General features: G+C 38.6%; 1 protein-coding gene across 2 annotated transcripts; it reads right to left on the bottom strand.

Annotated features, from left to right (window-relative positions):
- Positions 1 to 25,399, bottom strand: LOC100889922 (kelch-like ECH-associated protein 1). 2 transcript variants are annotated; one of them, XM_030995976.1, is made up of 5 exons: positions 25,175 to 25,399; positions 9,803 to 11,238; positions 5,318 to 5,523; positions 4,545 to 4,721; positions 1 to 4,058 (listed from the first exon to the last, which is right to left on the bottom strand). In XM_030995976.1, the coding sequence occupies exons 2-5, from the start codon at positions 11,071 to 11,073 to the stop codon at positions 3,886 to 3,888; spliced, it is 1,827 nt and encodes a 608-aa protein (XP_030851836.1). In that variant the 5' UTR covers positions 11,074 to 11,238; positions 25,175 to 25,399; the 3' UTR covers positions 1 to 3,885. The 2 variants fall into 2 exon arrangements, with proteins under 2 accessions (XP_030851836.1, XP_003724241.1); XM_003724193.3 differs by lacking the exon at positions 25,175 to 25,399 and adding an exon at positions 17,655 to 18,452.
- Positions 25,400 to 25,787: the final 388 nt, after the last annotated feature.

Genomic DNA, 25,787 nt, shown 5'->3' on the forward strand with positions numbered 1-25,787 from the left:
TTACATTGCAACAATAATTCTCTTTTTTAAAATTCACATTTTAAATGGAACATCATCAAACAAGTTTTAAATCAATCGGCATGAAGAAAAAAAAGAAGATATCATCAACTCACAGATTTTAAGCAAATTAAATGGAAGACATCATACATGTAATACTTTTGTTTTTCATTCAAAAGCTTCCAACAACCCATTGTTCCTGAAATTCTGTTTTTTCCATCTTTTCCCAATGGGCTGATTTAAGACATATTGCATGCTTTTAAGAATACATAAACTCTGCAATAAATAGGGAAAATACACAAAGCTCATAATCGAGCTCATCTATCAAAAAAACTAAGACATGGATCCTTCTTCACAGGTTAAACTTGAATTTGCGTTACAGTTGATTAATTGTTTACATGGTAAACTTACTTCCGAATACAATAAGTGTTTCCAAATGGGTCTCTTTTCTTTATGAATTCATAATATTCTGACATAAATTCCTGCTAGATAAATATTAGCCAAATATAGAGTAAATTACCAGCAAATATGTCATTAGGAATAAATTAATTTTTATGTCTGCTCCTATAAACATATTTTAGACTAGAGTTATCGACTCTTTGAACGACTCCATCGAAACAGAGTTGTTTGCATATAAGAAGGGTGAAGCTCACACCCTGTGTTCATTTTGATTTGATACTTTACAAATTGCACCATTTTTTGCTGCATTTCCAAGAGATTACAATAATCTTTACAGTTTTTGTATTTTTAATATAACAAATCATAAAACTATGCAAATGCAGAGTTGCGAGGAGAATTAATGCATGAGCAAGAATGTATATGTTTTACAAGTATTAAGATGAAAAAGGGAGATTATAACATCGGACAGTAGTGTGTACCTCATTGACCTTATTACATGTTTAATATTATCCTCACAGAGAACTGAATCATACTTATTTTCAAGAAATAAGCTGTAAGCAGGGGGGAAACACAAACATCGGTAAGCAGATGAAAAATTCTGGGTGACACATAATCATTTGTGCTTCAATACACGAAGCACATTAAGATGACATAAATTTACAGTTGAACACATATACATATCATGAAAACATATATATATAATATTTTCTCAAATCGCACAATATATAACTCTCGTATGTACAAATTTTGTAGGCTCAGTAATTTGACCCCTTCCTTTGAACTCAGTCTCATAGCTCAGTTTACATCTACAATCGTTATCCATAACACATTTCATAATGTTTCTATTCTAATTTTGACAAGTCTGAAAAGCGCCATTTCTAGATTCACATTATGCAATGTGCCCTCATCGCCAGGTCTTATAACACCCGATTCCCAATGACCCATATATGAAATATCAATATTTCAACAGATATAAAAGTCCAGCTCAAACAAAGGATCATTGTGCTTGGAGGCAGACATCAGTCCACTACCATAGCAACAGTAACACAATGGACAATATACTATAAAATACCCAGGATAGATTCGGAGAGGGAAAGGGCTACATTTGTATAAACTATCCCCCTATATTGGTTGCTATGTATATGTATACCGTTGACAAAAAGTTGACTACATGATCAAATTATACGCTGCTTCTGAAAAGGGAGAGTGAAATGGGTGTTTTTCACCCCCCCCCCCCCCAACAAAAAAAACAAAAAAAGTTTGCCACAAGTTCTCTTTACCCATCATCCGCCAAAAATGTTGAATACAATTACACCTAAAATATGGCGTTGTATAATAATTTAATAATCTTGATCAAACAATATACCAGTAGCTACCGGTAACTTGAAACTTGGACGAGTATCGTGACATACTCTGATATCAATATAAGAAATGGTGATAAATACATGTATGTTGGAGACAAATTAACTAAGCCCCAACCCCTCCACTCTCATAACCTGATGACAATTCACCACTTTTGCTATTAAATAAAGAACCAATTCCCCACACACAACCACAGAGAGCAAACATTTTTTGCTCCCAAAATAAGACCTGTCACTCATTGGCAAGATGATATGTGTACACTCTCCTCATCAGACATATACATGTAGATCATCAAAAGAAAAAACAAAAAGAAAAACATACAAGAAAATATGACACGACAGGAAAATGATTGGATGTTGTTTGATAGCATTGTAGATGAATCGATTAGCGTAATAGATCTTTAGGTGGCTGGAACATTGTTTGTTGTTCGGTATTAAGTTTTCTCTATTAAAAGATTGTATAACTAAACTGAATGATAGTCCAATGAAAAAGTGATGAAAACAACATACATATATGACTGGGGAATCAGAATAGTAATATTACCATTACATTTTTTATCCAAGAATAACAAAAAACACTGTAGTATACTATTTGTTTTTTCATTACAATGACCCAGACAAACGGACTGACTTAAGACAATTAAATACATAGACGCAGTGCATGGAGGTGATGGAGCGCACAGGGAGTAGAAACCACTACTCCTAGTGTAGGCCTCGAGGTATAGTGGGCCGGTGGGAATTGTTTGCAAGTTGGGAATATGGTCCAGGGCTTCCTAATATTTTGTCATCTTCCTCTCGCATCTTATGGACCTTTAGCATGCCTCAAACATACGTTAGACCCTCTGAACGAACAGATAGACCAATATGATATTAGTGGCAGATCCAGGATCCTTTTTGGGGATGGGGGAGGGTAACATATCTTATGAAAAGTTTTTGACAATAAAACTAATCCATGAACAACAAAATTATACATATTTTCAGGTAGCTTTTGTGAAATTTGTTGCAGGGGGAGGGGCACGTTTGGTTTTATATATACTCAATTTGTACTCAATATATGCCCGATCGGATCCGCCAGCAGCGATGGAATTAGTCCATGAGTAGTGTAAGGCATCAAAAGAAAATTGTCATTGAAATCAATCTTAAGAAAGGCGAAAATTAATATGGAAGTAAATTTTGTCAACATCCCATCAGCAATATTGCATTGAGGTTGCATTCTAGCACAGAAAGCAAGAAAACATGGCTTTCTCTCATTAGATAAAGGTGTCTATTATTACATCTTTACAGTTAAATTTCATTTAACAAAGTTATGTGTTAAGCATATTCAGAATAAAATGTATTTAAACAAAAAGAGAGGATAGAACTAAAAACATGGACACAAATACACAGTACATGTGTAGAAATTAAGAGCTGATTAAGTGGCCTAATTTGGAACAGACTGCAAGTTGTGCTTCCGACGTTCAAACAAAGAATAACAAGAAAAATGATTCAGTTCAGGACATGCAACTTGTTGGTGCTAAAATCAAACTGTCGTGTAAGAAGAGTATTGCTTTAGCTGGTGCATTCAAACAACGGCAGACTCAAGATATATTGGATTCTTATAGGAGTTGCATGAAGAGTATACCTGTACCTATCATTTGTTGCTAGAAATTCACACAATGCTGATATGACATAAACCAAACTTGTTTTCAGCTACTTCTCTCTGCATAATGTAAAAGTATAAGATTTCTCTTTAATCAGCAGCTATTTCTGGGTATGAACTGCCAAGCAGTGGAGCAGCGGGCAGCGTGTGACAAACACACACACAAATATTAAAGCCGTTAGGCTTTTAGAAGGGCTAGCAAAGGAGAGACTACAATCACAGTGCCATAGCTGTACTGACTATAATGCGCCTTGGTATTCAGGCATCGATTTGCACATCCTCAGGCTCAAAGACCACACCTAGAGCTCCTTGCCGCAGGAATCTTTCCAGCACTGCTGAAAGATGACCCATTTCTTCTTACATGAATTTCAAAATGCCTGACGTGTACTGATGATTTTTTGGCGATTTCAAATCTCCTCGTCCCGTCTGCACGATTCCACGTTGGAATTAGGGAGTGCCGTCTGCTCTGCTCCCCGCTTGGAGCTGCTGTCACCGATTGGAGTTGGCGGCGCTGCTACACATGCCGGTCTTACATGGTTCCATGCCCACGGCCACACCCGCTCCGCTCCGCCCACTGCACATGTTGGTGACTACCTGCCAAGTATCTGACATGGGGTCGTAGCACTCTACCGACGATAAGAAGTCCTGGCCATCGTAACCACCTGCACACAAGGAAGTAAACGACAAATTCTTGAGCATTCCAGAATAATTGTTTTGGAAAGTAAACCATCACTACAACATGCATTACTAATGAAGTTAAACATGGTCTGAAAGGCATCGTTTAACAATGTTAAATCCGAGATGCATGGCCCTACGTGTTATCAGTGTCTGTGGTATTGCGTAATATTGAAGCCCTAAAATAATTGCGCTTCAAAATGATCATGAAGTGCCTCAAAAAAGTAAAAATATTTGAGTGACTGTAGTGTTTCGATTTCCAATCATACATATCTTGATAATCACACATGCGATCGGCTTGTAAAAGTCACGGGTTCCTGACTGACCTAACTGTTTATAACTATCATTGCAGCGTTAGCTAAATCCAGGACTTTGTTTCAGAATCTGAGACAAAGATACCTAATCCCTTTAAATGAAAACTGACCAACTATACTAGCCATGCAATGTCTTGTCTAGCTGTGGCCCAAACCTACCTAATGCATAGACCTTGCCTCCCACTACATCGACACTGAGAGCGCTTCGCCTTGAGTTCATAGATGCCATGAACTCCCACTGATCGTTCTCCATGTCGTAGCGTTCCATACTGCTGAGTTGGTTCATCCCGTCGTAGCCGCCCACCGCGAAGATGTAACCATTGAGGCTTGTGACCCCTGCAAAGAGTGCAAATAAAAGAAGGAAACAAATGAGCAAACAAGCATATAATACTTCTGTCTGTCTGCACTCTCTGATAATATCTAAACATTTCAAGCTATTTTGATATTTGCATTTAAACTAATTGAAAGGACAGGCTTCAGTTGTTTGAGATGTTTATTTTCCTTGCCTTGAGAACAGATAAAGTTGCCAATAGTATATGTGTAAATGTAGCAGTTTTGTATTGAAGGCAAGGGGCTAGTAGGGTGAAAGGAAAGACCAAAGCAAACATATAATGTATGATAGAAAAGACAGTTGTTTAACATAATTATACAGATACATGTATGTCTGTTGAAGACCTTTCAATCCAACACCATAGTTTTTGTTACCATTAGGTTTAAACTTCTTGGGCTCGTAACCCCCCCCCCCCCCCCCACCTCCTCCAATTAATAATGATTTTCTAAGGACTCTTCACCCATTCCTGATCTACTAAGCTAGGTTAGTCACCATTCAGCTTTCTAGTTCCTCTGGGGAACAAATCCCTACGCCGCATCCTCACCCCCCCCCCTCCCACCACCTCACCCCCAACCCATCGCCTTGCCTGAGGAATCCTTACCTGCTCCACTGCGCCGGGTGTTCATGGCGCTCACCATCGTCCACTCGTCGTTCTCAGTGTGGTAGCACTCGACCGTGTTGAGACGGTTGACCCCATCGAATCCCCCGACAGCGTAGAGGAGTCTGTTGACCACGGCACACCCGACCCCTATCCTCTTGGTGTGCATGGGGGCGATCATGGACCATTTCTCATCGTCTGGATTATACCTGTGATTGGTACGGGTAAAGCGAGAGAAAAGAGCGGGATATTTAGTTTATGGTTAACTAAAAAAAAGTCAGGTACTGCAAGTGATAAGAACAAATTGTTAAAATAGTACTGTATTTCTCATCGACTGGATTATACCTGTGATTGGTACAGGTAAAGAGAGAGAGAGAATAGAGCGGGATATTTAGTTTATGGTAAACTAAAAAAAGGTCAGGTGTTGCAAGTGACAAAAACAAATGGTTAAAAAAGTACTTTAGTCTGTAGAACGACATAATCAACAGGACATTTTGTTTGTTTTGCCTGCTTAGGACCAGAATGATTTTAACTATTTACTAATATCCTTATCCATAAACAGGTAGTCAACACGCTCCTGGCTCTCAGCAGCCCATATATATACCAAAGTTCATTTCATTTCTTGTTTCTTCATAATGAATCAAGTCTTTCACTTATAAGAATTTCTTTCAAATCATACTGTCATGTCAGCCATGCTATTGCATAGCTGAAGGGTTAAAAGTGGGTGAAATCAAGAAATCAATCATCGTCATTCCTTGAAACATTCTGGCAAGGCTGACGTGTACTCCTCAGAGACCGATGCTAATATTGGATAAACCCTCACTGTGCATATCTTTTCAATTAAGCATTCTCACGCTCTCCAACATTCATGGGTAATGCATTAAAGGCATTTAAGCATTTAACAGATCTCAACAAACTGACTCTGTCTCTCTTCTCAGAATCCTATCTCCCTTGTCTCGATCCTCCAGGGAAGGGGGGGGGGGTTCAGAACGTACAGCTGAAATGCCAACAGGACGTGCAATTTGTCAACGCAGAAAGCGCAATTTGCCGATTACTGGTACTCCGATGATTCAATTACCTGGCCGCAATGACAATGCAATTGTGTGGAGTAACAAGTGACTTTCCCCCCTGTTAGTCTGTGGGTGAAGCCTGCTTGAAAACAGTTAACCCAGGAGGTCGAGTGCCTCGATAAACGAACCTGCTTCACGTTTGTGGTGAGGCCATCATCGTGAATAACTCCAATTTGGTTTGGAGCCAGGAAAATATTGGAAAAAGAACACTTTTCATAGTAGTTGTTGAGGGGGAAAACAACAACATTACAAAAACAGCAGGCAGCAGCAGCTTCATTTTAGGTACTTGAACACTTGAGTACGACAGTAAAGTGTTTGAAAGGTGCTTTCTGATAGCGAAACAATCAAATGTTATTAAAGAAACAACCTTTTTAGCATCCATTGTAAAGTGAAATCGTGGGGGTGGCATGGGACAATACTATGCTTATGTTGGGTTGGGTTTGTTTATTCAACGGATTAATGAAGAAAATGTTATTTGAGCCGAGACGTGATGAAATTAAAAGCCACCAAACAATTGATACGCCATTGATTACACCCACACCTTCTTCTAAAATTATACCATGGATCGGTCTTGTGCAAACGATGCAGAGGGAAAGGAAAAAAATATGAGGAGTCAGGATTGGAGTTTTCTCAAATTCTCCTTTAATTGATTTACTTTATCAACTGGACACCGACACTGTTGTTTAGGCATGTGAAAAGATAGAATGTGTGCATTTCATAGCATCATCCAAGTAGAAAAAAGATATGCCATTTACACTTTCAAGAGCTTTTAGCACAGAACATTGGAAAACATTATATACAATATAGTTGGATATTTAAAAAAATATAATGTCTGTACTCTGTAGCTGGTTAAGACTATCCCCTCCCCTTGGCCTTAGTGGTTTGCTATCCGGGAGTCATGACTCTACACAACGGCCCTTTTGTCAGACATGCATGTCATTGTGCGCCCGTTATGTCGACTCATGCACTGTTGGTTGCAAACTCGCCACCCAATTGTGCACTGAAATATATCTGATGATAAGCCTGATTGCTCCCTGCCTGCCAGTGCTGTCTCACTCACTGATCTCCCCACTCTGCTCCAAACTACCGAAAATAACTCTGCTTTCTCCTTCCTCTACACCATTTTTAATGAATCCCGTCCCTTTCTCAACTAGGAAAGTCGTGCCTACGACTTCCAGAGTACATAATATTTTACAATTTTACAACCTCAGGGCCCTTGAAGTGAAAAAGTTGGTATAATTTGCTTGGATATTATTGAGTAAGTAAGAGATGTAATCAGTTATTATTGTTTCTAAGGAGCGTGTGTGTTCTCATGGCAGTGTCCCTACGTCATTGGTATTCACTGGGAGTAATGAAACATGAGAAGAAATATTGGCAGATGGAAAGAATATTGTGTATGAGAGAGAGAGAGAGAGAGAGAGAGAGAGAGAGATGAAAAGAGAGGAAGAGAGAGAGGAAAGATGAGATGGGTATTAAAGAGAGAAGAAATGAGACAGAGAAAAAATAAGAATAAAAAATAGAGGCAGGTGTTCACTGCGTTATAATATGTTTAACTTTCAACTCTCGTGAAAGAAAGTGCAAATATCCATGTGTAAGCCTTCATTCATGTGCAACCTATTCTACATGTACATAGATTAGTAAAGATGGAAGTGGGTAATATTGAAATGGCGATATCAAATGTGAATTCACCTTTCACAAAGGACAACGTCCATATTTTGACACAAAATTTAGTGAAACTTCAATGAAAATGTCAAGGACATATTGATCAGAACAAAATGGGCAGACAGAAAGACAGAGGCAAACATACAGAGACAGAGTAAGAGAGAGAGAAAGATGAAGAGAGTTAGAGAAAGAGGAACACAATGTGTGGAGTCATTATTCTCAAATGTCAGAGTCTCAGATGGGGGGAATTACTACAAGCTGGCATTCTCTACAGAGGGCACCTCCACCGAGAGTCAGCAAAGGAAAATAGGAAGGCAGGAAAATGGCAGGACGGGGAGGGGGGAAGAGGGGGTGAGACATTATTGTTTCGATCCCAGAGCAGGATGAGGGATGGCGGGGGAGGAGGGAGGAGGAGGATTCCAGGTGGGAGACAGATGGAACAAGGCGATGAGAATGAGATGGAGATGACAAATGCATCCATGGCATCCCCGAGACATTCACCTCAGATTGTTTTCCTCATCAGTATTGGATCTAGGTAATCAGATGATAATTTTTTTGTTGAAATCCAGACAGAGGAACAAGAAAAAGTGAGAGGGAATGTGAGAATAAACGACGGAGTGAGAAAGAGGGTAATATAGAGAGAGAGAGAGAGAGAGAGAGAGAGAGAGACAAAAAGATAGAAATGGAGAGGGAAATAGGGAGGGAGGGAGAGAGACTTAATGACAGAAAGTAATAGAAAGGGAACATAAGAAAGATGACAGCAGAACACCTAATGATTTTATACTTTTTTTAACTCGCATACCAAAAAAGGACATAAGCCACATGATCACAAATCTGAACTTTGTCTTGGGAAGGATATTCACTGAACTACGGACCTCCCAAACTGGGTTTGACTACCTTATAGATAATGAGGGAGAAATGCTAAACAATAGAGCAATGACATTGACAATTGTTCTTGCTTGACTCTCTTTCCCAGGAGTCCTGGCAATGACCCATGAGAAGGGGGAGGGGGTGGCGAGAGTGGGAAGGGGGAGATAAGGGTTATGACTAGGCAGAATAGTTTGGATCAGGCAGGTAGGAGAGCTAGCTCGGCAAGTCCCCCAAGTGAGTGACTGGCCAGTAGCTGTCAGTCATTGCCTGGCAGGCCTGGCCCACAGCGGCATAGAAAAAATGACTTATCATGCTGAGGTACCAGAAAGTGACGATTTGGAGCAATCTAGTTTTGATGAGTTGACCGATACGACTCGCGGCGATGAGCATGATTGCGCATTTTTTCCTATCGGTCCTTGTCGTATAGCACTCGAGTGTTGATGAATTTAAGCAACATGAAAACTACTAACTCTGACTAAAGGTACACCTGGTGGCAGGTGATTATCTTGTCAACCTCAGACTCTCAACAACAACAACATCTACCTGTGTTTCTTCAGGTCAGGGCAGGGTTCTACGACACATGCTTTGATGACAATTGCTCCAAGGTCGATTCCCCACAATGACCCTGGGCCTTATTTCAACCCTGGACGAAACACTAGACCTAACCCTTTAACCCTAACCCTTATGTAAAACCTACCTTAAAACTTAAACATCCTGGAGCAAATGTCACCACACATATGTTAGGTCACCTGAAGTGAGAGCCCAAAAGTTGAAGTCGAGCACCGCAAAAGGACAAATTAAGCTTTGGTTGCATAAGAATTATTAATTTTCCACAAGAACTCTTGTGTTACAAGAAGCTAAGGAAACATTCTTGAATGATATTTACCTTTCTGCGCTGTTGTGTTGATTACATTGATGCGAGCCTCCTACTGAATATAATAGTCCATCTAGTACCGCTACAGCCACTCTGTTCCTAGGGTGGTTCATGGGAGGGAGTGTTTTCCATTGATTATTGAGGGGATTGTACGCATCAAGGCGATTGGAGTCCGTGTTAGCCTCTGCAGTATTGTTCCTTCCCCCTACCACATAAAATATACCATGTATGGTTGCTGCACTGAGTCCGCTTCTCGGCTCCGGGAGGTCGGCTAACCTGAGCCATCGGTCCTCCTCAGGGTTGTAACATTCCACAGTCGTCAAAGACTGGCGGAGGTAGCCCCCGGCGGTGTAGATGACGCAAGCTGAGATGGGGTTCCGCTTGGGCGTCTTGAAGGACTTGTGCAGCTGCAGTTCTTGGAAGATTTTGGACAGGTAGTCTTTGCACTTTGGCTCGTCCCTGAGAATGTCGCAACGATCTAATTGCCTCTTGAGGAATGCTGGTGAGAGGTGCTCAACGCGAATCGCCCCGCAGTTGAAGAGTTTCTCTAGGCACGGCCTACGCTCGTCCTCTTTGTGCCGCACCCACCTGAGGCAGGCATCGTAGACCTCCGACTCGCACCATACGTTGAGCTTGTCATGCTTGATGACCGTTAGAAGCTGCACCAGATTGAGGTTCATGAATTCTTCCGATTGAGATACTTCACAGAAGTGACGGAACACAAACATGCTTGCCTGTTCGGACAGACTACGTAAACTGTGCTCCTCCGCGTACATTGAAATTCCTATACAGTTTGTTGGGTCCAACTGGTGCTCCAGAAAATTACAGCACGCATCCACAATGTCTGTTATCTGGAACATGATTGCTTTTGGTAAAAGCTCCAGAACGCTACACTCGGTGATGGTGATCTCCGAGGTGTAGATGAAGTCCATTATCCGTGAGAAGACGCACGGATGTACATCCTTGATCTCAATACTCTGCTTAGAGCACTCGTGGAACCCGCTTGTGAACATTGCCTTGAAGTACTGACTACATGATGCTAGCACCACCTTGTGGGCGTGAAATTTAACAGTCTCGACGATGAGCGTCACATCGCACAAATCGCGGTTCTCCCGCAGTTCGCTAACGATCTTGAATGCGTTGGCGGGGTGTTTGGTACTGGTGAAGGTGATGCTGCCATCACAGCCAATCTTGTGACGGATTCCTTTCTGTGGCCATTCGCTGGGCGGGTTGCTTGCCGTGTCAGAGACGGGTGGCTTTGGGGGTACTCGTGGTGGGTCCATATTTTTGCTATTGGGAAGGGCTCCCTCTTTGCCATTATGCGAAGAATTCTGTTGTTGAGCAATGTTGACGTCCAGCTTGGATCATAATACAGAGAAGAGATGATGATGGGAGTCCCTGCTCTTCAATCACTTGAGGTAGAACAGAATCCCAGAAGATGAAGTTATCTGCAAAATAAAAGAGGAAAAACAAATATGTTAACAGTTTGTAAAAACAACAGTGGCAATACAGTAGTTCCTATAAATAGCAAGCATTAATGCAGGCTGTTGAGAAATGAAGAAATGTACCACAACTACATGGAATAGGACACAGAATAAGATGTGAAAAAAGGACACTGAAATTAGCAACATACAAGTAGGTAAGAGTGTTAAAAAAGGGAAGAAAAGAAACACAGCCACACCAATCCAAAAAAAAATTCAAGTATCACTGTATGCATTCACGTTCGTCTAGTTGAACATGTATTTGAGACCCATTTGAGACCCCTCAATGATTAATTGACAGAACAGGCTTTGTTTTTGCGAGAGTCGATGATGGCTGAACACCTACTCACGAGCAAAAACAACAACTAGGTGGTCCACTTGTATGTGAAGGCATTGATAGTAGGATCATTGATATTCTGCAATGTCATGCAGTCTGATACCAGGCCAGCATTAACAGCTCATTCACACAAGAGTATTAAAGATTAGAATCACAATTGAACTTTTCCCTTTTAATGCGATTAAACCCATTCGAACAGGGAATGGTATTTGAATGGCGATAAAACTCTGAATTTAGATCTTGCTTTTCACACAATAATGATATTTTGATCGCAATTCAACTCTCAATTTGACTGCGCGTGTCACAAACAAGTACGTAACAGTAATATTATTAATATTGAATTCACAAAAAACCTGAATAGTCGACTCAATTTGAGAAAATGGTTGAAGAAAGTGAAACAAATTTATATGCATTTATAAGATGATGAACCAATCAAATGATTGGTTGAGAGCGTACATGTGACCAGGCATTTATTTTGCCTAACACATCATTTTACTAATTAGTAAAATCATGTTATAAAACATCATTTTATAAAACAAATAATACACATCTTTTTGTTCGGGCATTGGTAAAATCAAAATGGTCCAAACACCCTTGGCTATCGCCTCGGGCGTGTTAGACTGTTCCAAAGGTACCTTGTGCGAGTAAATCTTGCTACGTCCTGCCCTCGCTGCTGTGTATTATTTGTATAATATACAGTGTACCACCCTGCTCTATCATCCACTTCATAAAGTCTAAAGTCTACTCAAGATCTGAAAAGCCGGAACCACGTGAATAAATCTTTACCCGCATACACCTCCATGCTGTATTATCAAATTGATGTGTTAATTGTAAAATTAGCAAACATGACAGAAAGTTCGATGACGTGCACGTACAGCACGTAATGTAGCGCAGAGTTCGTTTGAAATGTGCCATATACATGGACATGTATGACTCAGCATTTAACTATGTCAATAAGACCATTCGTTTCTATTACACTAACATTCCAAAGTTGACATTGTCTCTCATGATATGTCACATTCATGCTGTATTAGGTGTGTGATCGCTAGATGCCCACTTGTATGCGCACACTCCACCTACGTATGTACACATGCATACATGTCAATTAAGTGTGTGTCTACATACAAGATGTGGTTTCTTAGATGATCAAGTTGAAACGTGAAGATCCAGAGGCCAAGGTCAAACGTGAATCTCATTCTGCTTTGACATTTGGTTTGCTGCTTTGTTTTACCCGACTGCTTAGAAAGCATTTTCATGCTTGTAAGTAAGCAACCAGGGTATTGACGACTTTAAGTCCTCTCCAAGGGACTTGAAAATGAGGATTAATGCCTTATCAAAGGGCACTAGCGCATTTCTTTGGTTTCAAACTCGGAACCTCCTGCTAACGAGACACAAGGTATGCCCATACATGATCACACGTGGTCGTAGAATACAAAAACAGCTACACAGGTGGAGAAATAACAAAGTTTCTCAAACTGCTGTCAACATGAAACATCCCAGACACGTCAGCCTGCATACATACTTTACATATTATTTAAACATTGAAGTGTAAGCAAATGTAGGGTACTCAATGTGAAAATGGAAATTAGTGACATACCTGTATTTAGCTGAACCCTATAAATAAGGACTACGCCCATATATTTTTTTTTTCTACATTCATTTCCTGCTCTATTACTTTTCAAATTATATTCTTTTTAGGGTGAAGGATTATATCTGTGTATGCACCTCAACAGTGAAAGAGCTAAATTAAGTAAGTTAACTGACATAATAACATACATGTACAGTATGCCTATATCTATAATGTAGGCCTGCAAGTAACGTCTGATTTGACCTACAATACATACATACATGCACCCACTACCAAGTCATGCTGAAAAATTTCCAGTACCGGTATCTTAAACATGGAGCCATAATCCAATAAACTATTACCCATCCAGGATCCCCCATATTTGCACCTTGCATGTATGTCCTCCCTGGCTAGCTGGGATCAATAAACAAAAACCAGTTCACTATGTTAACTGCACATAGATATAGAACAAGGTCTGTCTGTATACAAACTGACTTGACTGTAATAATGCACCGTCATCCATCGCACGGGGGACTTTGCACAGGTACAGTATGAGCAGATAAAAACTGCCAGCAAATTCTAATTTCAGAGGTCACTGAGCTACATGTAGGTGTGGTGCGCTTATCGTCTTCTTTCAGTTTGGCATTGTAACAGGTAAAAAAAAAAGGGAATTTCTAGGTCCTTTCAGGAATAATATGAAGAGAAAGCTTGAATTCTATCCACCTGAAATTATACTAGTCTTTAGTGATCAGATTACTTTAAAAATAATATCTATCTTTTGCTGATCTACATGTTTACAGGTTTTTACACTAATCCCATGAATATTTCAAGGCATGATTATCAAAACAAGTTCAAACTCCAAAGAACTTTTCACTGATGAAATAAAGTAAGCCTAATTTCAATTGAAAGCGCGCCACTTGAACTTGAGGTCCAACAAGTGCATCTGAAACACCCTCTCCAGTCTACTTTCCCATTCTACATTTCTGTTGATAATCTACTAATTTAATAATCAAAATAATTTTCTTTCTTCTTTTTAAAACACTCTTTTTCAATCTAACAATGTTAATGCTAGTAAATGTTTGAGAACAGTCTGTCACACAAGACTAGTAGTGTAAATTCTCAAGGAACCTCAAAGGTCATTGACCTCTACGTAGGCGGCTAATGGCATGAGCAGATACTGTAATAAACGCATCTATTACAAATGCACATACAGTGTACATGCAGGCATGTAATAATAATGAAAGCGGTAACCAAACCTATTAACAGTTGGGATAACTAATTCATTATCTGTCTGCTGAGACCAGAATGATCGACATCCGTGATCTCGGATAACTCTACAGACCTGAAATGTAGCCTCCTTGAAGAGGTCATCCTCTTGATTCTCAGATGAGGGAATCAGCTTCTAGAATTTTCAACATGTTATCGGACTTGGAAGGAATTATCCCGGTTTACATTATCCGGGGGCAAGTAAATTGATTAAAAAATAAAGAAAACAAAAGAAATAATCCACTCTTACGATGTACTTAAACAAATTGTTTGAACTCCTTGAGAGTAAAATGAATAAATGACAGAGCTCATGATGCACACATCTCTGTACGATGTGTAGAAAAATCTAGAAAAATATGTTTTCACACTTCATTTATGAACACAAGCCCTACTGTAGCTTAATTAAAACCTCAATTAGGAATGAGCAATAAACAGATATCTACATGTACATTACAAGAAGGCCTTCGTAGCCAACTAATTAATTCTCATTCTCAAATCGCATGTCACAAAATTAAATTGGCAAAAGTGCCGAACAAGTATACTCAACCAATTGCCTTATTTTTTGCCTGCTAATTATGGGATCCACACAATATGAATGAACGATTAAAACACAGGCCACCTTGACTCAAACTGAAATGTTAAAGTACATGTACCTTCATTGAATGTAACTTACAACTAATGGCATGAATGTATGATAGTAGTTCACATGAAATATACATTGAGTTCAGGATATTACATTTTGCATTGCAGTGGTGCAAAAAAGGGGTTTCCCCAGAATTTCCTACTGAATGTATTTCCCACTATGTACATACATGTACAAGCATTCAACTTTCAATTTGAGCCATGAGGCTCTTGAAAAGCTGTTTTGCCATCGAACTAGACTGTGAAGTACTTGTCTAGGGAAGCAGAAACAAATAGGTCTCTTTGACTTTGGACTACAAACATTGCACAATGAAGAAAGATTGTTTGACTTATCAAGCAAATCCTTCGAAGAGAATTCCAAAGTCATCAAATGAAAGTGGCTAACAGTACTTAATAAAACGAAGGCCAATTTTAAGTGAGGAATAGCTTTGGAACATTGTACAACACACAGGCTTTTTAACTCTGCAGTTTTCAATTCTACATTCTTCTGATCATTTCCCTAGTAAAAAGACTTGTCAAATTCAAATTTAAAGAAATGAATAGACTGAAATATGCCTTGATTGGAGAAGTACAGCATAACGGTGTCAAAACGCTCTGATGGTACTACATCAGTGTAGGGAGGGCTCGATACTAACCGCTGCCCGGGACACTTGTGGGCACCTTAAATCTAAATGTAATTTTGAACATATACAGCTTATGCATACAGACTGTAAAAACTGAAATCCGGACCCCTCCGAAAAACGTTGGCGTTGAGCTTTGGTGAACCAATTACGGAAGTTATATATCATACTACAGTATTTTGGTTTAGAGTTAAAACAGCCTCAAACGTAAAACTGCAGACACATAACAGTAATTGTGGCATAATTTCACCATATTCACCTCGATTCTCCACTTTAGTGGTATGGAAATGGGTTAGGTTAACCCAAGTTCATCCGAACCACTTCAGAAAGTGCAGGCAAATCAAGCAAGTAATACTACAAGCCCACCTGGCCCACTCTACGTCTTGCCCAATTAGAGGATCGGGTCTGATCCTCGACTCATCTGCTATGAATCATTGCAAGCTATCTTGTGGAGTCATGCAGGTCATCTACAGACTGCTGACTTGGCATATTGTAACGCCTTGCCTGTGTTCTAGATCCCGAGCGCCGACCGACCAACCCTCCTCGCTTCTGTTCAGTGACATTGCTCAGGGTTGAAAGCTAGTTGAACAGGGTTTGTGACCGATAGATAATCCTTGAGCATTCTTTCTCAGAAATCTCTGCAACTAACATTTTTTAATAATTTTTTTACCAAGTTTTATTGGTCAGAAAACACAATGATTTACAAAATATGTGTTTCATTGTTTTGCAATAAAATAATGAATAATCATATTGTTTCACACTTACAATCTTGTGGTTTCACATTTCAGTGTAACATTACAAAACATATCATGATACCTCTGGGACTATTATGCTATTTTATTATTATGCATGTAAGCCTAATTAAAAGTTCATTGTGCTCTACTTTATCGGCCCTGTTTAGTGACATTGGTCAGGGTAAGAAAATCAAAAGCGATTATTTCTCACTGATATGAGGATATCTGAAAAGATGAACATGTTTATAAAAAGCCAACAGTTAACTTTACATTTACATCAGCTAATATGATCAGCTATAATATAGGCTTATATTTGTACAGGAATTCATTTTCATGGGCATTTTGTATATATATATGCAGGATTCTTTCCTCATCTGTATCTATTAATTTATCAAACATACAGTTGTTACGTTGTAGTCCATGATTTGTTTACAATGTACATGTACCACAATGTCTGTTGTACTAGTAGGCGATACTTTTGTTTGGTATAATAGTTCATGTACTGTATGTACAAAATAGCAATCTTAACCAAATTTTATATCTTAACACATATCATCCTTTAACAGATGTTCATGCTGTGCATAGCAAAACATGCAGCCATTGCGTAGCAATGACGTGTGTAAGTTCATGGGTGAAATCAGTCAATCAAAACAGGTATTGAAGGGATCGAAATTGGCAATAAAATGTGTGTGTGTGTGCTGGTATGCTGCTTAGTAATGTCTCGCAGACTTGTTGTCATGTCAAAGTTAACTTCTTGGTTCCTTCGTTCAATAAATATTAGTGTTACAAATAAAAAATATTGAAATATAACCACCCCAAAAAACATGGTGAATCATGCAAATCATGCACATTATATCATATTTACAATAAAAGATTATGCCCAGTACATATTATGTTGAGACTGTAGGCAATGCATGCAGAGCTGCTACAGATTCTGTGTATTTTGCAATTCATGAAAACTCCAGTATCATATATACCTCCAAAAAAGTATTAATAGCGCTGCAATATAACAAAACAGCTTAATCATTCAGTATCTTTATAAAACGAAAATGATGTAATGACAAATGTATAGGCCTACATTTTGTCAATTATTAAAAATCTCATATAATTACATCCTTATATTATACACTTATAACATGTACTAACATATTTTCACAAAAACAGACATCCATTAACTGAGAAAAATATTGAAAAAGGAAATGAAAAATAAAACATACCACTCTTGAATTTAATTCCACAGAATGACCAACGAATCAAGTAATTCCAAAGTAATCTGCAGTCGATATATCCCCAAGATTCACTGCGCCACTAATCTATTCCGTAATTGACTGTAGAGTAATTTCGCTGTGAATACTATGTTACCAGATGAAGCACACCTACTATATATATCACATAGACGTAAACAAATCCTGATTATAATGATGCGAATGTATTCCAACGGTATTCAAGTAATATAGTTATTTAGCCAGAGGTAGAGAGACAAGCAATATATGTATATCCTGGAGTCTGTAGTTTTAGGTTCTGAAATATATCTCACACAGGTTTGGTCTGACCAGCGTTCAAGTCCAATACTGCCAAATAATTCAGAGTCATCTTGCTTATAAACACCGACGACTTGCGGCGACGAGCCAACCTTGCAGGTAGATCACGGGCTCATTCAACTGCATGCATTGCTCCACTCTAAATGCATCGACAGTACGTGCGCAGAAGCCGTTGGAAGTCCACATTCAGCGGATCGATAGCATGACAATGCGTTTATTACTCTGTGTGTGTGTCTGTGTGTGTGTGATTGTGAATGCCAGCGCTAGCTGCATGCAGGTAAGGGTCATTGTAGCATGCACATGCAGTTACTATCCGGTTGTGGGCTGAGCTGAGCGAGTCCTATGAAAGAACAAGTGACTCAGCATTTTCCATCAATACTATCAACCTCGAGTATACTAGTGTATCATAACAATATCACCCCTTCCTTTCCAGATACCGGTAGCAGTCAAACGTAAGTCTACTGGAGCGTGAAGACATTGTATACATAAAGGCCCGAATTCACAAAGCAAGGTTTGAGCTCAGACCAAGGTTTGAGCTCAAACCTCCTTTTGTTTCGCCAAACCTCCTTTTGTTTTTTACAAACCAGGTTTGTAAAAAATGCGTAAAACGCGTCATATGACGTACGAAAACCTTGGTCTGAGCTCAAACCTCCTTTGTGAATTCGGGCCACAATGTACAAAGTATGTTTCAAGGAAGAGCCTAGCGGCTTACTTTTTCTAGGCCATAACCATGCACATAATGAACTATTCCTTGATCTTATTGTCTGGATAGAGATAACAGGGAAATGCTGATTCCCATTTGACTACCAGTATAGAAAGTGGATTAAATCTAAATGAACAAGGGCCAGTCCAAAACTCCCTTCTGGACATACATGCAGGAGCTTTTCCAGTGGGATGCTACTAGCTATCAATAGGTACAAAACAAAATGGTACTATTATAGTATAGGTAACAAATAGAAAATGGCCCTCTAATGTAATTTGTTTCCAAGTAAAGCCTATGCAACACTTGAATAACTCATTGAAATATACATGATCTAATTCCTAGTATTAGTGACTGCAGAGGGGCTAAGGGGAGGGGAAGCGTGGTACAGGGAAAAATACAATGTGGCAGAGATACATGACAAGATTAAGATGCACTGGAAAATCCTTTCGGAAAATGATATAAGCAGTCTGGTACAGAACTCAGTTAAATAATCAAACAGTGACAATGCACAAAACTTGACACTCCAGCTGACTTCTTTTTACAGGCAAACAAAGACCCTCAGAAGATAATATATTTGCTTAAAAGATTTTAGGTCTCCAATATGTTTGTGGGCTGAATTATAAGTTATCCAAAGGATAATCTAAAGAGATGTCTAAACACCCTAAAGAGGTGATGAAATAGGCTTTATTCCTTTGAAAAAAACTATATCGTCATTATCCTGATTAAAGCAAGATTTCAATCAAATTTAACATGTTTCAGTACCAAATCAACTAAAAAGGTTATGTCATTTCGATCAAGAAAAGGAGTATCTGACAAAAACACTATTCAAGACTTCTAAAACATTATTTCCAAATTCCAAATTCACTTCAGAGCCACCATTTACAGGTACCAGCGCACAATCTGCTGAAAGACAGAAGAGAGATAATGCGCGATGACCAAACAATCTATAACAATGCATATATATTTTGTCTTGAAATTCCAGGGTACCTGTATTTTCTCAAAGAACACTGATAACTTGATGAATTGCAATATCAATGCGCAGGCTACATATTCTCAGCATGAGTTGGCATATATTTCAGCTTGAAGAAAAAAAATCCAGTCTTCAATGAAAAGTTTCCAAATTACACTGGCTCACAGATAGAAAAAAAATATAAAAGATGTAAACAAAGCATTCAATAGTCCAATTGATCTAAAAAGCAGACTGAATTGCCTGGGAAAAAATCTGCAAGTCATGGTGATTTTTTTCCACACTGAAGGCAATGTCCCTGGAGCAAAATAATACAAAGGCATTTATCCTGGCATCCTGGGTAAAACATACTTGGAAGTAGCAGCAAAGCAAAAGCAGCAAGCAGCAAGCAACAAGAGCATATATGTGTGCATCATAATTCGTTCCTGTTTTCACGAAGTGACGGTAGTGAGGAAAATCTGCACGCAAATTTAATGCGATTTTCATTCACTACCGTCACTTCGTGAAAATAGGGACAAATTAATTGAACATCATCAAGAATTAAGCCACCAGTATGCTTTGCATGACCAAGGTTATTATTTTGTTATGGTATTGAAGGGATCAGTTGGATCAGTTGGTAAAGCATCTGACAGTCGAACCAAAGATCGTGGGTTAGGATCCAACCCAGGCAGATGACTGAATTCTGCGTTGTGTGTTAACTTGCCCCTCCCCAGGCACAGCGGAGCACCCCAATTTGCATATCATTAGCGGCCCGTTCTATTTGAATAACCAACGGACATCTGCGTGAATCCGAACATGTGTGTGCTAGAATGTCAAATCTTAAAATTCGCGTTGCGCCTTTATTACTGCCAATATCGCTATGAAACTTTCCATACTAACTAAAATTATTATGAATTTTATGTCAGTGAAATAAATACGAAATTCCATGGAATAAAACTCGAGATATTAATGTGTTTTGAGCTTCGCCCCTCGAAAAACACGACGTCTACTTTATAATGCGATGACCCTATCAAGCAATGCACGAAGTAGAGACTTGGTATGAATATTCATTAGGGTTAAATCCATACATGGGCGAAATTTTCGCTTCTCCGCTGTATTTTTTTTGGTTATAACGTTCTTTTTCATGGGGCTTCATTTTTAAAAGTTGTAGTCAGCGAACTCATTGAACATGACGTCATCGATCTCAGCGATGTACTGCGCATGCGTCTTAGGCCCAGTGCATGCCAGATCGAAACAGCTGAGCCATTAGCGTGCACGTGTGCAGTCGGCTGGTAAGACATGTATAGCCAACGCACACGCGAGGTTCAGACATGACACACATTTGAATGTATGGGACTGGTCAAACAATTTTGCGACAACGAAGGATTATTTTTGTTCGATGAGATTCGGACATTGGGGTATGTTTTTCTCTGAGACGACCCTATCAAGCAACTATGAAAAGAGATATTTCACAAGGATTGAGATTATTAAATTTTCTTTCTGTTCATACGAGGCAATTCTTTCTCGCTCTAAAAGAAATGGTGAATTTTACGGTGATTTTGTATCTCATTTTTTTCGTTTTTGTTCGTCAAAACTATCCCTTAAATTTCACATTTTCTGTGCATCAATAACTCCTTTTATACACATGAGTGTCTTGCAAATTTATTAAATACTCGATTTAGTAGCTTTGATTGGTGATATTCATCACATTAATGAAGAATTTGTCTTCGAAATTTGTTTACTTTTTTTCGCATCGATCGGTACACAATTGTTGATTTTATGCAAATGATGTTTACTGGACGAGAGTCGATCGCACGGTAATTGGGGTGCTCCGCTGTGCCTGTCCCCTTGTTTCATAGACGCAGGCTATGTTAAATGGAAAACACTTGTGTCTCTCAGATAGGATGTTAAATGAAGGCCCCTTGTTGAGGGGATTCACTACCTTTGCATGTTAAGAACCCACTGCACTATTCGTATAAGAGTAGGGGAAAACCTGGGGTAGTGGTCCACTTGCACATCCCCAATCAGTTATACCGAATCACTGTAACTCGAGGGTCATAGTGATTCAGGTCGCTTTACCCGTCCCAGGCACAGACGATGCCAAATACATAACAGGGAATAATTTTCCTCAAATTTTTTTATTAGCAATTTCAGCCGATGGATAAATATTTCAAATGAAATTATGTACATTTCTATGGAAGAAAACTGCTACACAAAAGATATTTTGTATAGCAGTCATGCAAAAATGCATAGCAAATTGCGATGCGATACCAGGAAAATTATTCCCTGCATAATAATAAAATAATAAGTATTACCGTCTAACTGCAAGAAGGAGAATTTGGTTATGTGATCTAACTGTAATATGAAGGGAGAATAAAATACTGATAGCAAAATGAAGTCTTGAATATTCTGAAAAAAAGGTTTGGTCATGAATTAGTGTTATTATTTGTAGGTTTGGATAACATTCGGGTATAAATTAGTGATCTAGTAGAAACACAAATAATAAAATTATGACAAAATTACTCTTTAACAAATCAATTAAAAAGCGACAACAGAAAACAAAACCAAATTTATCAGTCTATACTCTACTCTCAATTGACACTAACATCATGCTGATTTTCAGATGAGCAAATCATGTGAAAAGCATGATAGTAGGATCATTGATATTTTGCAATGTCATGCTGTCTGATACCAGGCCAGCATTCAATGCTCATTCACACAAGAGTAAGATTAGAATCACAATTCAACTCTTCCCTTTTAAAGGTAATGCAAAGTTTTGGGAAATTTTGTAAATTTGGTGGATAGTAATTCTTTATAATTTTGATATATTTGGATGCCCCTGTGGATTTATTATAAGCACTAGAAAATTTAGCCCCTAAAGCACTTCTGCTTTCAAGAAAAATTGAATATAACAATTTACCGGTGCTCCCGGTAAATTTCGATCAATTTCAAATAGCGCCTATGGCCGTACAATGCTAGCTGCGTCCATGAAAATCTCAGAACAGTTGTGATATATAATTTCCAAACGGAAATAGCTAATCGGTCGATTGTAGTCAAGAAACATTGTTTTATAGCTTAATTAATATCTTGACCTTGAGAGGGAGCTATACGACATAAAAAGTGTATTATTTACAATTTCATAACTTTAGACTCGATTTCAACCGCGACAACAATCACTGATTATTGTAGGATCGCATATGCTTCCAATATGTTCATTTGAATCAAATTCATGACTACATACCAAAACTTTGTATTCCCTTTAATGCGATTAAACCCATTCATTAGTACTACTATTCATACAGAAAATGGTATTTGAATTGCGATAAAACTCGCACTTTAAATCCTGCTTTTCACACAATAATAATATTTCAATCGCAATTCAACTCTAACTTTGATTGCGCCATGTCACATACAACTAATATTATTAATATTGAATCTACAAAAAACCTGAATATAGTCCACTCAATATGAGAAAATGGTTGATGGATGTGAAACAAATTTATATATGCAGCCATACATGTATACACCTCCATGCTTTATCATCCACTTCATCAAATCTGAAAAGCCGGAACCACGTGAATAAATCTTTGCCTGCATATACCTCCGTGCTGTAATATTCAATTGCCGTGTTGCAAACTGAATCTTTTCGAATGCCCGAGAATGGAAACTTTGAGTCAAAATTGTATCAAGGCACATTACAGAACATGACCAAACACACTTTACAAAATCTGTTTAATTAAAAAAGTCAGCAACAGACCAACAAGAAGAAGAAAAATAAAATTACAAGGGTTAAATTGATCTTTCTATACAGGCGATCGCTGAAGCATGTTTGCATGGCCATCTTTGAGGATGTATAGAGCATTACGTGTCAACAAGGTTTTATTCAAGACCTTTCAGCAACTGCTAAGAACACAGCATTCTTCCAGAATCTTGGGTAAAGGTAAAGGTAAAGCCTACACACAGTAATTAATCATTGGGTTCACATGGCAGTCCACAAACTTAATATTGAACTTTGAGATTATCTTTTACTTACAGACCGTGTGGACGCACTCATGGTAAAGGTAAAGGTAAAGCCTACACACAGTAATTAATAGTTGGGTTCACATGGCAGTCCACAAACTTAATACTGAACTATGAGATTATCTTTTACTTACAGACCGTGTGGACGCACACTCATGGTTATGAAATATTTGGTTTACTAAAAGTTATAAACCCCAAGCGTAATATTACTACATGCCTCATGGGTACTATACTTGAGGTTACTTGCCATGCGAATGTAATTAACTTTGAGGTTATTATGGCAACTTGAGGTTTAAATAAAATAACTGCTTGCCCGGTTTCTATTAAAGGTAATTAAAGTTTTGGTATGGGGTCATGAATTTCATTCAAATGAACATATTGGAAGCATATGCGATCCTACAATATTAAGTGATCGTTGTCGCGGTTGAAATCGAGTCTGAAGTTATGAAATTGTAAATAATAAACTATTTATTTTATATAGCTCTCTCTCTCAAGGTCAAGATATTAATTAAGCTTTGTATTACCTTTAATACTTGTTGTTTTGGCCCTGTGTGAACCCTTGTAATAGAGCACCATTGGTTGTTTAAAACTGGGAGGTTTCGCAAACATACAGTTTAAACAAATGAGGGTCTCCGTGTGAACATACTCATGTTGCTTTTGTTTAATAACTTCCCAAGCTTCTTATGGCTATTCTTAGAACACTTCATCCAGTCAACATGTATATGTATCAAGGCCAGTAAACATCCAATGGATATGGACAAGACCGCAATGGCAATTAGTTGCTGACACAGCGAAGACAACGATGCTCACACGGATCAATAGCATCTTCACAAGGCAATTAGACCATTTAGACACAGAGAAAAACGGACAATGATCTTGAAAGTAATTTTGTAGCAATTCTTTTAATTTCAAGATCATATTATCAATTAAGAACCAGATGGGCATCTCTGTATTAAAATAAAGGAATTCATATCAATTGTATGATTCCTCATATCACTATGAACGTGACGGACAAAGAAAGAGGACAAAATAAACAGTTCCTCATTCTACCCTCAACTATTGCTGTGGTAGACAAAGGAACATCCCTTCACTGCTATTATGTAAAATTATGTAAAATTGTGTAGAACAGGTGTCACATGCATATTCACCTGTTCTACACATTTTTACATAATAGCAGTGAAGGGATGTTCATTTGTCTACCACATCAATTGTTGAGGGTAGAATGAGGAACTGTATATTTTGTCCTCTTTCTTTGTCTGTCATGTTCATAGTGTATACACCTCTCTTTAATCACCTCATCCGCCATTTCTATTTACCCCTCTCTATCTTCTGTGCCATTTTTCTTCTTCATGATCATTTTTTTATAAAAAGAACAACAAATTAATTTAGACTTGACCCTAATATGGTCTGTTCATTTGTTGTTGTTTTGTTTGAACGATTCCTTACAAGTATTATTCAGCCCTTAATTACACTCTTCCCTTTTACTCTTCCCTTTTACACTCACATTTAAATAACAAGGAGACTTACCGCTACTAGATCCTAGTTTGCAGGCACAAACCCTTGTCTTCGTTTCACCATGGTTTCACGTAAACGTATCTGTACTTTGAGACTATTCTGACTGCACACTGAGACCCAGAGACCAACGGAGCTAGGCTCTGCTCAAGGCTTTAGGAATTGTGGTAAAATGTCAAACCAGAGTCCAATTGATCTTGAATATATAAATAGCCATAGGTGTTGACCATCTTTCAAGTGCAAAGAAAGTAAGAGAAAACAGGCCTTGTGGACGGCCGCCCATGACTTATCAAGCCATGACTCAGCAAAATGTGAGGGATTTTTTTTTTGTGATCACGTCACAGCTATTTGTTGACTTGATACCGTTCATTAAAGTGTACCCAACAAATACGCAGGTCCTAGATTTCTGACAGCCGTGCCGTGCCTCAACACAATGGCCAACTGACAAAGCAGGTCCAGTATATATGAAGGGGTTATCGAGGAATCGTGTCAACATGTTTCAAAAGAATAAGTCAATAGTTTTGAGGGGCAGCCAAAATCATTGACCTTTATCAAGACATATTGTCTTCTTCTTGTCTTGAAATACCAGGGAAATTTGAGATAAAAAATGAACAGAAGGGGAAATAAT

This window comes from Strongylocentrotus purpuratus, unplaced genomic scaffold (assembly GCF_000002235.5).
Source record: "Strongylocentrotus purpuratus isolate Spur 01 unplaced genomic scaffold, Spur_5.0 spur5_scaffold_3, whole genome shotgun sequence".
Classification (NCBI taxonomy): domain Eukaryota; kingdom Metazoa; phylum Echinodermata; class Echinoidea; order Camarodonta; family Strongylocentrotidae; genus Strongylocentrotus; species Strongylocentrotus purpuratus.